Below are 17,636 nucleotides of genomic sequence, written 5' to 3'. Positions count from 1 at the left end.
GTCTTTAATCACATGCACTGATTCCTTTAGCATCCAGGCACTGACCATCTTCTCATGATTCATAAAGTTCTAATAAGGGTCTTGTTTGAGTATTAACACTAGCTGTAGGCAGGGAGAGTGGTTATCAATTTTAAGGAAAAAATACGTAGGAAGTGCAGAACTTTCGAGTGCTGAATTGAATGGCAAGACCCCTTTGGGAGTTAAACCCTTAAATACCTGTGGGAGTCCGGGTTGTGCGATTAGAGAGCATCACATTTGACAAATTCTTTGCATCTTCATTTTATTTCTCACAGTCACCAAAATTCAGTGTGATCTTTATGAAACATTTAGACCACCTTAAATATACCTAAGGCTCTAAGTTTTTATGCTTACTACAGTTTCTAAACAAACTAAATTCTGGGGCTCAATGGTAGAGCACTTACCATTACCATTACATTACCATGTGTGAGGGCCTGGGTTCAATCCCCAGCACCACATAAAGCTAAATAAACAAAATAAAGGTATTGTGTCCATCTACAACTAAAAACATATATTTTTAAAATTGAAAACAAACCACAACAACAACAAACCACACACACACACACACACACACACACACACACACACACACAATTAAATTCTTTGTGTGTGGGCGCGCGTGTGTTGCTGGGAACCCAGGTACATGCTAGGCAAGAGCTCTACCAGCCAAGCCATGTACCCAGCCAAAATCCTACTCTCTTTACAACTTTCATAGGAAGGATGGATTCCGGAAACCTGCAACACTGGCCTCACTGACCCCACAGCAGAGTGAGTTACTGCAGCACACAGTTTTATTCTCCTCTGGGCTCCTGGGTAGACCACTCCACTGGCCAGCTGGAAGAGTCCCCTCTACTTCTCCAGCCTGGGAAACCTAATAGCTAGTATTTGGACATATTTTTTTTCATTATAATTCAGATTATCAACAATTCCATAACTGTGGCATTCCCTTGTCAAAATACAGGTGTTTTTGTCAAGTATTTTAAATCTAGTGGGGCATGGTTGTACATGCCCGTCATCCCAGCAATTTGGGAGGCTGAGGCAGGAGGATGGCAAGTTTGAGGCCAAAGTCAGCAATTTAGCAAGGACTTTAGCAACATAGTAAGAACCTGTCCTAAAATGAAAAATAAAGGACTAGCAATGTGGCTCAATGGTTAAGCACCACTAAATTCAACCCCTGATTAAAAAAAAATGGAATTTAAAATACTTAGGGAAAATATCACATACATACTAGATGCATGAGCAAACGGCCTCATCATATTCAACAAAACAAAGTTGCAGGCCCAGGAGTCACCTGGCATTGAAAACCATATGGAGATCCCTGAAGATTGAGTCACATGGGGATCACCATGTCTAGGTGTGTGGTGTCCCTCCCGCAGAGCAGCGGGGCTTTGAGACCTGGTTCCCTGAGAACCTTTCTTTGGAGGACAGACAAAAGCCCATCCTCCACAGTCCACGGAATGGACTGAAAGGATTGTGGGAATCACTGTTTTGCATTTTAGACATTTTGTAAAAAAGTATCACATTATTTATTTTAAAAAATACAGGGCTGGGGATGTGGCTCAAGCAGTAGCACGCTCGCCTGGCATGCGTGCCGCCCGGGTTCCATCCTCAGCACCACATACCAACAAGGATGTTGTGTCCGCCAAGAACTAAAAAATAAATATTAAAAAAATTCTCTTAAAAAAAAACCCCAAAACATCTATTTGTTTCTATGTGGTGCTGAGGCGCTAGGCGAACACTTTCCTGCTGAGCCACAACCAACCCCAGTCCTACAATGTTATTTATGCTACCAAAAATACAAGTGAGACTTTCACTCCTCACCTCTGAACCACGTCATCTTTGAAGACACCTCATACTACCCTAAGTCCACCACTTACTGCTTGGGATGTGCCGGGGAAAGGCTGAGCGCTCAAGAAGTCATCTACCACCTCAGAGTTATCTGACAACTCAGCAGACTTCACACGCGGCCCAGCCTCCAGGGTCTTGGCACTGTCACACTCGAGTGGAAAACAGGAAGCTTATGGATGGTACAAGTTCCTCCAGTAGGCAGGATGCAACCCGGGGCCTCTCCATGTTAACGTGTCTGCGTTCATTTCCCTCACCTCCTACGCGCCTCACTGACCACCATCAAGACCCAACAGGAGCCACACCATCTGCCATGGTTTAGTGTCATCTCCCAAAAGCTCATGTGCGAACCAAGTTCAGAGGTGAAATGACTGGTCACAGGAGCTTCGACCTCACCCGTGCACTACTCCACTGAGGAGGAACAGGTCGCACCATAGGCCTGAGTCAAACTGGATGCTGCCAACATTACATTTTAATAATAAAACCACAAAACTGTAATTAACATCATATTTTAATAATCCAACACGACCAGGGAGAAGCACTCTACTTTCCCTCTATTACATTAGCAAATACACAGGGCAAAATTAAAAAACAGATTTCACTTCAAAGCACTGGCTCTTAGAACCAGGTCCTTGTCAGGATCCCCAGGGCAGGTTTCTGGGATATTCAGGTACAGGCCACCCCTTTGGAGAAGGTTGCAGGGGGGGTGGGGGTGTCAGGACTGAGTTTTTAATTGGTTCTTTGTGGTGCGAGGGAGGGCACGCAGGGCCATGTGTGTCTAGTACTCCACCCAGCCCAGGGCCCAAGTATTTTTGAAAAGCTCTTGGGGTGACCGCTGCTCCGGCTGGGTGAGTCACTGATTTGGGGTGGACTGGGCTACTTTGGCCTTCTTCAGCCACTGTTTGGGGGTTTTGGGAGATTTTCTTGCAGATTTGCTGGGAGTAGTGAAGAGCTTGGCCTCTGGCTTCTTTGGAGTCTGTCTCAGGTCTTTTTTCCCCAGTGCAGAGCTTCTTTCTGTTTTCTTCTGTTCCACTTTTGGCTGCTTTGTTGGGCCTTTACCTGGGGTCTCGGGCTCTGCAGATTCTGGGGTCTCTGTAGCTGGCGGGGCCTTTCTCTTCTTGGCACGAGGGGTGCTGGGACCAAGACTTTTGTTGGGAGACTTCTTTCCTGTGGCCTGTTTTTGCATCCAAAAAGAAGAGAGTTAAATCTGGAACAAACAACCCTGGCATCTGTTCCCGGGTTACTGCTTTTTTTAAAGCACTCCATCACTTTGGAGAGGAGTGACTTCTTTTCTTTTTTTAACACTTTATTTTTTTTAAAGAGAGAAGGAGAGAGAGGGAGACGGAGAGAGAATTTTAATATTTATTTTTTTTCCTTAGTTCTCGGCGGACACAACATCTTTGTTGGTATGTGGTGCTGAGGATCGAACCCGGGCCGCACGCATGCCAGGCGAGCGCGCTACCGCTGGAGCCACATCCCCAGCCCAGGGGTTACTGCTTTTGAGTGAACTTCTAAGGCGATCTCAGCACGGAGACCGAGAACCGGCCCTTTCTACTGCTTTGCCGACATTGTGAGACAGTCACGGGCCACAGCAGACTGTGAAAGGAACTCAGAGGTCTCCCGGGTCCAATGAGGGAGAACCATGGAAACAGGTCTTGGGGGGACAGTAGGGGAGAGTGAGCCCTGCTGGCTCTGCTCCAGCGCACAGGCACAGTGAGTTCTCTTCAGGAGGTGGGGAGGGCTTTCAGAGCAGGTGCAGAGAACCCTGCCAGGAGACGACTAGCAACCACACCCAGAGCCAGGTTTTGAGGCTCATGGGGGGGTGGGGTGCCACATGCCAGGGATCCTAGGTTTCCCCAGCAGCCCAGATGGCTGCTGGTGGGACCTAGCCATGGGCTGTGTGGCCAACTAAGAAGTGGGCTGCTTTGTTTTTATGTAAACACAGAGTGTACGTTTTATTATTATGGAAAATTTGAACACAAAAAATAAAACTCCCCAAGAATCCTAATCGGTTATAACCACCCCTAGTATCAAAAGTGACTCCTAGTAAAGGTGGGACGCTGCTGCCAGGACACGGACGCACCCTGTCTGCTCCTCAGTGGGCAGAAGCGGTGAGCACTACTGCCATGATCACACCTCCCAGAGTGGTTCCCAGGGGCCTGTCACTGCGGCCGGCTGGCTGTGCTCCCACTAAGTCCTAACACATCACCTGGCAGTCCCCTTGTCACAGAACAGCTTTTTCTAAAAACACTCAGAGTTTATGAGCACTACCACGATCACTTATATATTAAAAACTCAAGCTGGACATGGCGGCAAACACTTGTAATCCCAGTGGCTTGGGAGGCTGAGGCAGGGGGGCAAATTCAAAGTCAGCCTCAGAAACTTAGTGTGGCACTGTCTCAAAATAAAAAAATAAAAAGGGCTGGGGATGTGGCTCAGTGGTTAAGTGCCCCTGGGTTCAAAACCCTGTTCGAAAACAGAAAACCTCAAAACACTTAAAGGAACCACCGCTCCCACCTGGGGACCATGTGCCACAGCAGGTAGAGGCTCAGCTGAGAGGAGCACTGTCTTCTATGAACCCACAAGGGCAATGTTCTAGTCTCCTGGGGACCTATTACCACCCCCCTTTATTTTTAAGAGTTCCCCAATAACTGGACAAGATAACGTATGAGTAGAAAGATTATCAAGGATCCAAAAGGTGGGAGTGGGGTTATGGTTCAGTGGTAGAACATTGACTTGCCTAGCACGTAGGAGGCCCTGGGTTGATCGTTAGCATCACACAATAGATAAATAAAACACTGTGTCCACCTACAACTAAAACATATATATATAAAAGAACCAAAAGGTAACCCATTACTTGAAGGCATCTGCAAAACCCCACGAAGCCAGATTCCTACAATGAGCCACTGCAGGCACAGGGCGAGGAGTCAAGGCGAGCGGTTTTAACGGCAGGATCTAGCACTTGCTCTAGGAAGTTTCCTGAGATTAATTATGTGTTGAGACAAGACCTACTTTCAGGAACAGAAATAAATACCCTTGTCTGCCTTTTAAATCCATAGGAAATGTTTCTTACTCTTACAGATTATAATCATGGTTCTGGAGGCTTACTCTGGTAATTTTCATCTTCTGTCATTGACATAGTAGTCATAAAACATTTCACTGTGAATAAATGTCAATAAAAATACCTTAACATTTTCTTTAGCCAGAGAGCTGCCTATGGGTACCAGCTGTGGAATTTCCTCATCAGACGTATCTGCTGCTTTTAACTGGGGCTTTACCCGTTTGGTCTTTATCTTCTGGGATCCAGGGCTCTTCGCTGGACCCCCCGTTTTAGGTGCCGCGGAGTCACCTTTACTTAGGGCTGCAGCCTCCCTAGCCCGTTGCCTTAACTTCTTGTTTTTCTTCTTCTTCAACTTCTGTTTTTCACGGAGTTTTCTCTCTTTCTCTTTTTGCTTCGCTTCCTACCAACAACCAACAGTATAATTTTAGCGGTGGGTGAATATTTCTATAGAAAAACCAGTGGCACAGAGTCAGCACTGGCGGTTCTGGGTACTCATCATCTCCTGGGAAACCTTAGCAAGACTGAGCGGAGAGCACCTGCACCTCATGCAGCATGTTGCACACTGGTAGATGGTGAAAACCATTCTCAGTTGTGAGTAATAAGTAACCCCAAATTATATGGTTTGTGAACTATTAGCTCAGGAAAGCCATTATTAAAGGGAATCCTGACCTCTCCCCCCCATTTCAGACAGTAGTCAAAAGTTAAAAACAACAAAATATTTACACAGGTAAGAGTAAGCTCATGGGGCTGGGGATGTGGCTCAAGCGTTAGCGCGCTCGCCTGGCACGCGTGCGGCCCGGGGTTCAATCCTCAGCACCACATACCAACAAAGATGTTGTGTCTGCCGAGAACTAAAAAATAAATATTAAAAAAAATTCTAAAAAGAGTAGGCTCAGCGGTGTATTTCTGTATTCCTAGCTACGTAGGAGGCTGAGGCAGGCAGATCAAAGTTCAAGGCCAGCCTGGGTAATTTAGCAAGACCAAAAATCTGAAACAAGGTGGGATGCAAATCAAAGGTGGAGTGAGTGCCCATGGGTTCCATGTCCAGTACTTTAGCTGTGTGAGCCAATTGCCAATTATTTACACCAGTATGAACTAATCTCGTGAGCGTAGTGGGAACAATGAACACAAAGCACAGCCCCCAGGAATGCTGGGCAGTGAGGGCAGTGATGGAGACTGAGCAGTCCTCTGGAAGCCAAGCTCCCAGCCCTGACCTTTTCAAGCCATCCAGCGTTTAAGGTCCGACTAACCTTTTCTTCCTTCAGTTTACGGAAGGACACTCTGTCGTTCTCATTCTGACAGCTGACAAAAGAGGAGAAGATGGGAAGGGAAACAGACCTCTCAGTCTTCACAAAGAGAAGCTTCACGCTCTCCCACTTCTGGAACAGAGAGGAGAACGTCACCTGTGTGCAATGTGCTTCTTTTGAAGGATCAATGGGTGCACTTGTCAGACCTTACCTCTGGCAGTTTCTCTGAAAGAGTTTTTGTGACGGTAATGATGTTTTCAATAATGTGCTGAATCTGCATCCCAGTGTGACCGATGCGTACAGTGCTGAAATTTAATTTAGTTACTAGATGAAAAATTTTAAAAATGTCAAAAGCACAGGCAACGTCTGTGAGAAATGCTAAAATCTTAGGTTCCAAGTAAGTTCTAAATAAAGATTATAATCTTTCATATTCTAAATTGTCTTCACTGTCTTACCACACAGGGGTGATTGAAGCACCGGCCCCTAACTGTGGAAGGCTGGGCCACGGGAGGGTCCACCTCCATCCCACAAAACCCACAGGCTGCTTGGGCCCTGCAGCTATTGTCAGGGAACCCCCAGGAAGCTCACGGCTACCTTACAGTTCCACTGCCTGGACCCAGCTGTCCCTAAAAGAGAGTCCCTGTCTCTCAAGGAACAGCACCTTCTGGCAAGAGCCTGGCCAGTCCCTCCAGCTGAAGCACAGCGAGAGGTGTGGGTGGAGGACAAGCGGCAGCTGCCACCCACACCTCCCTCAGCCCAGCTGCCTGCTGGCTCCCGGTCCACCCCAGGCAGACAGACAAGACCAGAGCCCACCCGCCTCGCTCACCCCTCTCTGGTTTACCTGAGACACACTGTCTGCGCCACACTCCCTACCATCTAAAGCTGAGAGGAAATCACTCCTTAAAAGTTGCTTCCTGGCACTCAAGTCTGGGCACGGGGGCTCCACCTACCTCTGTGTCCCAGATTAAGATCAAACCAAGAGGCCAGTGGGGGAGTGAGTCTGACCAGATCCCACTGCTACACTGTGTGCCCATGCACATAAGTAACAATCTCACCACTAGGCCAATGCACCAGTTAAATAAACCAAGAGCAAAGCAAACATGCTGTAAAATCGGATGGAAGAGGGACACTGAATTCAACAACAAGAAATTGAACCAAGACTGAGGCGGAACTTCACTTTAAAGGATGATATGCAAACTCTGAATCACACTGATGTGGCCCAAGCATCAGTCCCACTCACCAGTCACTAGCTACATGCGCCTATCTAAAATCACGTAAAAAACTCAGTTCCACAGATGCAGCCACGTGTGGCTAGGGCTACTAGAGAGCCAGCAGGGATGGAGACCATTTCCACCAGAGGAGAAACGTCCATTAAGCAGCCCTACCTGAGAGAGCCAAATACTTCTAAGGAAGGGGTTTGGCTTTAATGGAAGAACCTGGTTTCATACACAGTGCCCCTCTAAAAAGTGGATAAATTACTATTAACTATAAGATTTAAAAAGGCGGGGCTGGGGATGTGGCTCAAGCGGTAGCGCGATTGCCTGGCATGCGTGCGGCCCGGGTTCCATCCTCAGCACCACATACCAACAAAGATGTTGGGTCCACCAAATACTAAAAAATAAATATTAAAATTCTCTCTTTCTCCCTCTCTCTTAAAAAAAAAAAAAAAAAAGAAAAAGATTTAAAAAGGTCCCAAATGTCTGTTGCCCACCTGCAAGAACCACTCTTGGAGATGTTTAGGACGGTTCCACCTACAGAGCTGTTGATTTCTTTCGATAAATTCTTTGCCAGAAGGTTCACAGGAACTGGAACTCTACAAGAACACACAGAATCAGAACACTGCACACACACTCTCATTTCTGTGCTGTAAGTCCAGTCCCCGCAGAGAGGCTTACTTCTTCCTGCGGTAGAAATGCTTCCCTATGTGTGAGGGCAAAAGCCGCCGGATTCTGTCATCTGCGAGGAAGAAGTCAAAACTACTCAGAAGGCGGAGCTTGGCTTCATAGGCTTTATACTCTGTTTTTAAGGCTTTGAAAGGAATAATCTAGAAAATACAAAGAGTAAAAATACAAGAAATTAAGAACCCAAACAAGGAGAAAAAATACTTGGGCTAAAATTTGTATTCAGAGTTTTAAAATGTCCTAAAAGCCATGCCCTTCACAGGGCATTGAACACATGAGCGCCAAAATGTATCAGGGGCTATGCTAAAAGCTAGGAATAGAGAGGCAAATGACAAAGGACACTAGCCAAAGCTCCCAGGGAAAATAAAGAACACCAACAACTGTAAAAGAGGGTGATGCTCCCGAAAAGACACGGCACTTTGCGAGGACAGAGACATAAATGTTTTGTAATTTGTAAGATATAAGTTACTGATGCAAACTCTAGCTTTTAGGTCACAAACCTCAACAACTCCTCTATCACAGGCAAGACAGAAAATACATCTTACTCAGAGCCATAAAAGTCAAATTTTAAAACACAGAAAATACTAAACAATATAGCAATGCACTATCACTCCCTTTCAATTAAATCTTTGAAATGACTTGAAAATATTAACCTGCTTCCTACCCGAGAGATGGTTTTAATTCCATGCTTGTTCAAAAGTTTTCTGTAGAAACGTTCTGTCTCTTCGACTGATGGGCGCTCATCCTTAGTAAATAAACAGACTTCTGACAGATCTGATCGAATACCATGAGGCAAGGACCTGCAAAACACAAGAAGGAACCAAGGAGTGAAGCACTGCTCTAGAAAAGGGGTTGCTTACATTAGCCAGAACATACATTTAGTGCCATCTTTATAATCTTCACCCGTGCTATTTAAGCAAATACTGTACTGAGAACCACATCAAGAAACGTATCTAGGAGTGAGGCATGCACACCTGCAATCCCAGCTACTCAATGGGCTGAGGCAAGAGAACTGCAAGTTCAAAAAAAAAAAAAAAAGAGAACTGCAAGTTCAAAGCTAGCCTCAGCAACTTAGTATGGGGCTCTGAGCAACTTAGCAAAACTCGGCGTCTTAAAAAAATAAAAAAGGGCTGGAGAAGTAGCTCAGTGGTTAAGCACCCTGGGTTCAATGCCCAGCACCAAAAAGAAAAAAGCAGGTACCTGGATTCAATTCCTAGTAACAAAACAGAGAAGAAATACTTTTAGGGCCAGGGTGTAACTTAGTAGTAGTACCCTTGCTTGCCTCACACATGTGAGGAGTGTGAGGTTCACTCCCCAGTACTGTTAAAAAAAAAAAAAAAAAAAGACTAGTTTTCAACACTAGTTTTTTTTGATCAATAGACCTAATAGCTCTCAGAAAACTAATGGCATTTCTAGAAATGGAGAAGGGACATAAGATTCAAGTAAAGTGCTAGGAATGGTGGTGCACACCTGCTACGCAGAAGGCTGAGACAAAAAGATCACAAGTTCAAGGCCAATTTGGGCAAAATAAAAAGGGTTGGCTATGCAGCTCAGTGTACAGTGCCTCTGGGTTCAATCCCAGCACAGGGGTGGGGATTCAAGTAATCCACCTAAAACACCCACACACCAAAATATCAGTTAACATTTGAGACACAATAAGAGTTAAAATATCTGCCGAAAACTAAAAAATAAATATTAAAAAATCCCCACCTCTCAAAAAAATAGTTAAAATATAATCATAAAGATACCTAAAGAGTACATATATAATTACTAAGATTATTAACTCCAGAGGAACCAGTAAACACACACTGTTGAGTCTTTTTTTTTTTTTTTAAAGTTTTCAGTGGACACAACATCTTTGTTGGTATGTGGTGCTGAGGATCGAACCCGGGCTGCACGCATGCCAGGCGAGCGCACTACCGCTTGAGCCACATCCCAGCCCACTGTTGAGTCTTAAACAGAATTTCTTAGGCCTACATGTTGTGAAGAAACATTTCCTTGGTTAAAAGAGAAAGGAAATGGTCATCCCTACACACTGCTTTCTTGAGCAGAGCTGGCTCTTTGACAGATTGGATAGAAAAGCAGTGTTGCCAGATAGAATGAAAACTGTTAAACTTGAGTTTCGGATCAAAAACTAACATCAGTAGGTCCCAAATATTGTATGGAATCTGCCCAATCTAGGGAAAAGCAATCTGACTGAATAATCTGACTTGCAGGAATAATATACAATCAGAGTTCCTTTTCTATAAAAAGGAGTTCAGTGCCAAGCTTTTCAGTTTCTCTTAAGGAGTCTGGACCTCAAATATTTTAGTTTGAGCTACTTATTTTACTTTAAATCTCCCTCTTCCCTTTTTTTTTTTTTTTTGGTAGCAGGGATTGAACTCAGGGTCACTGGACCACTGAGCCATACCCTCAGCCCTCTTTTCTATTTTACTTAAGAGAAAGGGTCTCACTGAGTTGCTTAGGGCCTGGCTTTTTGCTGAGGCTGGTCTTGATTTGCCATCCTTGTGTATCAGCCTCCCAAGCCTCCAAGCCCTGGGATTACAGGTGTACCCTGCTTACTTTAGATCTCTCAAGCACTAGGTTTTTGAATGGACATCTAATAGCCTCAGGAAAACTGGTGACATTTCTAGATAATTTAAGTCCCAAGTGCTATTGTTCTTTTAGGCATCAATGCTTTGTCTCAGATTTTTGAGTTTGTGAAGTTTGCATTAGAAACAAAGGTGCAATTGTTAGTTACCTAGAAGGAACAAGCACATTAACAACCGTAGAAAAATCAGAACTCACAATCTGATCCTCAGTTCTTTTTCTGGAATTTTCCATAATACCACCATTAAAAATAAATTTTCATTCTCATTCAAAAGCAAGCCATTGTCGTTTTTCCTGGACCTGGAATGCGTCAACAGAGCTTCCAATGCCTTTTTAATCTGCAAAGTGGAGATAAGTTATATTATCCCAAACTGATTTAACATTCGTCCCTCCCACAACATATGTATTTGCTCCCCCCTCTATTTTAACAGGCCACCTCGACCACCTACTTATTAGGATCCTGAAATACATACTCAGGAACTTAAGCATCCACCAAAACGCCTAAGTACCCTCCTGAGCGCGGCTTACACCAGGCGCCCGGAAGCGATGCTCCTGTCCTCGGTAAGAAGGTCAGTGGCCCCAGGGAAAGCGCCCACACGAGTGCCCCGTGCCAGGTGCTGGCCCAGGCGGCCCACAGGCATCATCTTTCCGGCGACGCCGGGAAACCGCGGGCTTTCCTAAAACCCACGGTAAGGAGACGTCCGGCTGCGGAGTCCCACGTCCCGACCACCGCTGGGGAGCGCAGTGGGTCTCGACCCTGACCCTAACTCCGGGTGACACTCGCAAACCCCGCTCCGGAGAGCCAGGCCGCCCGGGGAAGCAGGGGTCCGTCCATCGGCCAGCACTGACCGCGGGTCCCAGGGCACCGCCAGCCAGACACCCTCCTCGGGCGCGGGCTCGTGCACCCCGGCGCGGAGGCCGCGCTGGGCTTCCCGGCCTCCCCCCCGCTGCGCCCGCGCCTCACTCGGCCCCAGCCATCCCCCGGTGAAGCCCCGTCCCGGGGGCCGCTCACCTGCTCCTGGTCCAGCTGGTTCCGCGAGGTCGGAGCAGCCGGGGTCGAAGCCGAGGTGGCGGAGGCCGCCGAGCCCTCCATCGCGCCCTCACCTCGTGCGGACTCGCGGCCGAAGCTGGGCGCCGAATCCTGGTGCGCACGCACCCGCGAGGCCCGGAACCGGAAACTCAGGGCCCGACCCGAGTCCCGCGTCATTTCCGGGAGGGCGCGCAGTTCGGTTCCTGGGCGTGGCGCGGCCGTGGCCCGGGTGGCGGCCCGCTTGGCTGCGGTCGGCGACGGCCCCGAGGCAGCGCCTCCCCGGGGCTGTCCCCGCTTTCCGAGGGGCACGGGGCGCGGCGACACTTGTCGCTCTCACCGGAAACAAGCCGAGAAGGCGCCTCGAGGCGGAGAAGCCCGGTGCGGCCCCCCGGGCCTGCGGAGTCCCGCCTCCCCTGCCACTGCGGGGCGGCTCTGGGGACGCCTCCCCGGGCTGGTGGCAGTTCGGGGAAATTCGGAAGGACCGACAGCTGGGGCGTCGTTGAGCGGCGTGAGGGACCGAAAGGTGAGCCAGACCCGCCCCTAGGACTGGCGGGAGGAGAGCCTCGGCTGCCCCGGAGCCTGCGCCCGGGCGGGAGGGACCTCCGCGCCCTCCGCTCCGCGCCCCGCGGCCAGTCGCTGAGCCGCGCCTCCGGACCCCCCAGAATCGGGGCCTGCTTGGGAAGGGCCGCCCCCTCTTTATGAGGCTCGGCGCTCGCGGTCCCGCCCCCGGCCTTCCTCGCGGGAGACGCGTCGGGAGGCGGTTTACCGAGGGTCCTTTTAGTTGGCACCCCACGGCGTTCGCGTTCCTCCTGCCACGAGCCATGAGAAGTTTTGAGAGGTGGAAGAATGGGAGTAGGAAGCCTTCCACATTTCCACGTTTTCAGGGGCTCCTTTCCTAAAAGGCGCACCCCTGTCATCCCAGCGGCTTGCGCGGCTGAGGCAGGAGGGCCACAAGTTAAAAGCTAGCCCTAGCAAGTTAGGGAGGCCCTGAGCAATTTAACGAGATACTGTTTCAAAATAAAAAGGACTGGAGACGTCGCTTAATGGTAAAAGCACCCCTTGGTTCAATTCCCAGTGATAACAATGACACAAAAGTGAATCAGCCAGGCCACTGGGGCACACCTGTAATCCCAGCTACTCAGGAAACTGAGGCAGGAGGATCACAGGTACAAAACCAGCCTCAGCCATTTAGCCAGGCCCTAAGTAATTTAGCAAGACCCTGTCTCTAAATAAAACATATAAAGGGCTGGGGATGTGGCTTAGTGGTTAAAGTCCTCTGGATTCTCTCCCCAAAAAAAGAAAGAAAAAAAAAATCTGGTTAACTGTACTATTGGTCTTTTTTATCCTTGGAGATAAGTAACTGACAACTTGTAGGGACTATAATCTGTTACCTAATATCAGTATGTAATTGGTGAATGTTATTATCCTAAATTTTCACAGTTCAAAATGCATGCTTAGGTAGGCTTTGTTTTTCTGGTATTGGGGATTGAACCTAGGGATGTTCTACCATTGAGCCACATCCCCAGCCTTTTACATTTTTTTTTTTTTTTAATTTTGAGATAGGGTCTCCCTAAATAGCTGAAACTAGCCTTGAATTTCAATCTTCATGTCTTAGCCTCTGCTGTAACTGGGATTGCAGGTGTGTCACCATGCCCAGTTTTTAAGATGATTTCAAATAGACATTATGAAATACTATGCTAGAGCAACTTAGCAATTTAGTGAGACCCTGTTTCAAAAATAAAAAGGACTGGGATATAGCTCAGAGGGATGTAGCACCCCTGGGTTCGATCCCTAGACAGAGGCTAGGACATCATAAAGGATCAAATAAAAGGATTTCTATAAAAGCAGTTGTGCACATAATTTGATAAACTAAAGCTATCTCCTAGCCCCCCCCAAAAAGAAAGGAAAAAGGACTTATCCCTGAGTTAAGAGTTAATTGGAGGAGCTGGGATTGTGGCTCAGCAGTAGAGTGCTGGCTTAGCTCGGGCAGGACCTGGGTTCGATCCTCAGCACCACATAAAAATAAAGGCATTGTGTTGTGTCCATCTACACCTAAAAAAAAAATATTAAAGAAAAAAAGAGAGTTAATTGGACCACTTAGGAGGCTGAGGCAGGAGGATTTCAAGTTGAAATCAGCCTCAGCTATTTAGCAAGATCTGGTTGCCCTGGGTTCAATCTCCAGTACCCCCCCCCCCCCAAAAAAAAAAAAAAAAAGGTAATTAGAAATTCAGGTTAGTTCTGTAACTTGCCCAGGTAACATGTCATTGTGATAGGGACAGTCCAATGATTGAATTGGTACATCATTTAGAAATGGCATATCAGAGGGAACACAGGGAGGTAAGCATTCAAGATTGGACAGGGAGATCAGAAGGGAATTTGCTATTTCACCTCTTTTTTGAGATCATTAAATTGATGTTTTATAAAAGTAGATGAAGAAGAGGTGAATCTCTTCTCTTTGGTTTTACTTTTCATTTCTGATGATAAATATATTTTCTTCAAGAATGCTATATTTGCAATCAACATGACAAAGAATTCTAATTGGAAAGCCAAATTAATTTTCTTTCAAGGACAGATGTTTACAATTGTGAGATATCGGTAAATGGATTATTACTACTCAGCAATATGAAAGAATGAACTACCGATTGAACAGTGTTAATTTCTAAAAGGTGATGTGGAGAAGACAAAATTGAGAACATTATGTCATTCTATGGATAGAGTTCAAAAACAGACAGTCCTTATTACTTTGGCAGGAGATGGATTGGAAAGGGGCAAAAGGGAACTTTCCTGGGGTGTTGGAAATGCTCTGTTACAGGACACATTTACATAATTGTGGACACTTAACAAGTTCCTTATAAAATCTGTGCATTTCACTGTATACAAATTATACCTTAATTAAAAAAAACTTTCTACAAGTTTTGTTTGCTGGAACTTCTTTATAAGTCATAATTTTACTCCTATGAGTCTGATTATTTGAAGACTTCTTTCTCATCCTAAAACTTCTATATTTGCAGTTAGTAATGTGCATTGCTTTTGTTCTAAGTAACTGCAGTGTATGAGCAAACACAAAATCTTTTAGGAGTACTGTAATCTTGCCCAGTTAAGTAGGGTGAAATCACGTGATAAAATTTTAGCATAAAGGGGCTGGGATTGTAGCTCAGTGGTAGAGTGCTTGCCTTGCACATGGGTTCAATCCTCAGCACCTCATAAAAATAAGAAAAGATATTGTATCAATCTTTTTTTTTTTTTTTTTTTAAAGCGAGAGAGAGAGAGAGAGAGAGAGAATTTTTTAATATTTTTTTCCTTCGCTATTGGCGGACACAACATCTTTGTGTGTATGTGGTGCTGAGGATCTAACCTGGGCCGCACGCATGCCAGGTGAGCGCGCTACCGCTTGAGCCACAACCCCAGCCCTCAATCTTTTTTTTTTTTTTTAATATTTATTTTTTAGTTATTGGCCGACACAACATCTTTGTTTGTATGTGGTGCTGAGAATCGAACCCGGGCCGCACGCATGCCAGGCGAGCACACTACAGCTTGAGCCACATCCCCAGCCCCTTGTATCCATCTTAATAACCTTAAAAAAAATCAGCCGAAATATAATTACATGAAGAAGGATGCAAAACGAATGTGACTTTTTTCTATTGCCTTTGCCTAAAAGGCCAAATTATACTTATATATAATTATATATATAATAACTGGGTTCTTAACTAAACTAAAACCAGAGGGTAACATTTTTGGTAAAAAGTGCCTTAAACACAAGAGTTAAGCTTGTATAAATTATAAAATTTTAACTGCTTAATTGCTTAAGATATTTCCATTGAAGAGAAGTGTTAGATGTGAGCAATGGGATAAGAAAACATCCTGGGGCTGGGGATGTGGCTCAGGCGGTGGCGCGCTTGCCTAGCATGCGTGCGGCCCGGGTTCCATCCTCAGCATCACATACAAAGATGTTGTGTCCACCGAAAACTAAAAAAAAAATAAATAAATAAACATTAAAAAATTCAAAAAAAAAAAAGAAAACATCCTGCTCCCATTCAGTGAGACTCTATGCACATTAAGGAAAAAATTTGGTTTAATTTTAAACACAAAGATCTTAGCATGAATAAATGAATAACAAAAAGTATTCTTGTCAGCTAAGGATTTGTTTTCTTGTTTTAGGTTATCTTATCTGCAGTGGAATACAGGAAATAATTGCAAATAATATTGGGTGCAAATTCTTTAGAAAGAATTTGAGAAAAGGTATATTCACAATAATTACGAAAATTTTCACCTTTAAGACCAACATTTTGAACTAATTCTACAGGGAAAGTGTTTTTATGTGGTGTAAGGATTGAACCCAGTGCCTCACACATGCTAGGCACTCATGCCTCACACTCTGCCACTGAGCTATAACCCCAGCCCTAGCTCATGACTTTTTATTTTTTTTTTAAGAGAGAATTTTAAAATATTTTTTAGTTTTCGGTGGACAAAACATCTTTGCGTGTGGTGCTGAGGACCGAACCCGGGCTGCACGCATGCCAGGCGAGCGCACCACCGCCTGAGCCACATCCCCAGCCCACGTGACTTTTTAAATTACCTACACAGCATCAAAGTGGCCATAAAAAGGTAAAATAGATAACTGCTTCACTAGAGCATAAACAGAAATTTTGTTTTTTTCCAGGATCATTTTTTTTCACATCATCAAAGACGGTAAGCTTTTTTCTTTTTAAGGCCCTTTTAGGGGGGCTGGGGATGTGGCTCAAGCGGTAGTGCGCTTGCCTGGCATGCGTGCGGCCCGGGTTCGATCCTCAGCACCACATCCAAACTAAGATGTTGTGTCCGCCAAGAACTAAAATAAATAAATAAATTCTCTCTCCCTCTCCTCTCTTTAAAAAAAAAAAAAAAGGCCCTTTTAGGTTTGGAAAGATTTAAAATTTGTTATTTGGTCATTATTTATTCTAGATTGGAAGGTAAATCCTTCAAAGCCCCAGTATCCAATGTTTTGATGCTATTCTACTTTAAGATGCTTTGATGGAAAGTGCCTGTGTCAAGTATAAAACTCCATCAGTCTTCTACCCAGTATGTACCAAATGTGGTGTGCAAAACATTTAAGGAAACTCTTCTTTCACCAAACTGTACCGACACATTTAATGGATAGTGTTGGAAGCCTTATCATTTAAAAGTAGAAAAATGTAGTCAGTTTACTGGGCAGTCACTAAAGTTTACTTAAAACTAAAAATAGGGGCTGGTATTGTGGCTCAGGGGTAGAGTGCTCGTCTTGCATATGCAAGGCCCTGGATTCGATCCTCAGCACCCACATAAAAATAAGGGTGCTGGGTCCAACTACAACTAAAAAAAAATATCAAAAAACTAAAAATATAAATTGCTGCTTTATCACAAGCTTGCTCATCTTTTGTCTAAGCTAAGGCTGGCTTAATGCCAAACATCTATACTAGAGACCAACTACCAAATTTTAGGTGCTTTCATCTAAAAATAGTCGAAATAGGAACTCATGGTCTTAAGAGGAGTCTGCAGAGGGACCTATTGCTACCATTCACTGCATAAGACCACCTCTGCTTATCAGTAATTTTTCTTGCCCTTGCACAATAACGAGGGGCAAGTACCATTTGTTCTCTTGATCTTTGTTAGAGGTCTTGAATGTATGAAGCATCTCCTATAATACTTCCTGGAGCGCGCTACCGCTTGAGCCACATCCCTAGCCCTCCTATAATACTTCCTATGGAGCTGCTTTTTGTTTTGTGACATATCATATATATCATACAAAAGCCTTGCAGAGTATATCGAAGTGGATATGTTTGTAAATTCTTTCCTTGACTGAACTTTTTAGATCCATCCAACAAATATGCTGGTAGATGGTCCCAATACTTAATACAAAATAAAAGACTACAGAAAATATCATGGAAGGTTACAACATAGGTGATTATAAACAAAGAGGCAAGTCCATC

At 45.2% G+C, this 17,636-nt stretch overlaps 1 protein-coding gene across 1 annotated transcript; it reads right to left on the bottom strand.

Annotated features, from left to right (window-relative positions):
• Positions 1–2,365: 2,365 nt before the first annotated feature.
• Positions 2,366–11,821, bottom strand: Rsl1d1 (ribosomal L1 domain containing 1). Its single transcript, XM_077802539.1, has 9 exons — positions 11,674–11,821; positions 10,860–10,999; positions 8,737–8,872; positions 8,067–8,215; positions 7,883–7,984; positions 6,383–6,476; positions 6,175–6,303; positions 5,049–5,324; positions 2,366–3,037 (listed from the first exon to the last, which is right to left on the bottom strand). Exons 1-9 carry the CDS (start codon positions 11,752–11,754, stop codon positions 2,717–2,719), a joined length of 1,428 nt encoding a protein of 475 aa, XP_077658665.1. The 5' UTR covers positions 11,755–11,821; the 3' UTR covers positions 2,366–2,716.
• Positions 11,822–17,636: the final 5,815 nt, after the last annotated feature.

The sequence above is a fragment of the Urocitellus parryii genome, chromosome 9 (assembly GCF_045843805.1).
Source record: "Urocitellus parryii isolate mUroPar1 chromosome 9, mUroPar1.hap1, whole genome shotgun sequence".
NCBI lineage: Eukaryota > Metazoa > Chordata > Mammalia > Rodentia > Sciuridae > Urocitellus > Urocitellus parryii.
Note: the sequence above shows the minus strand (reverse complement) of the source record. Positions and strands in the feature narration are given on the sequence as shown.

Bases quoted from the DNA above. Each gene is read 5' to 3' on its own strand.
- Rsl1d1 (XM_077802539.1), bottom strand. From the start codon at position 11,754: ATGGAGGGCTCGGCGGCCTCCGCCACCTCGGCTTCGACCCCGGCTGCT. The intron at 11,000-11,673 runs GTGAGCGGCCCC...TCCACTTTGCAG, and splicing joins ACCAGCTGGACCAGGAGCAG to ATTAAAAAGGCATTGGAAGC. The intron at 8,873-10,859 runs GTGAGTTCTGAT...TGTGTTTTGCAG, and splicing joins AAAGAACTGAGGATCAGATT to GTCCTTGCCTCATGGTATTC.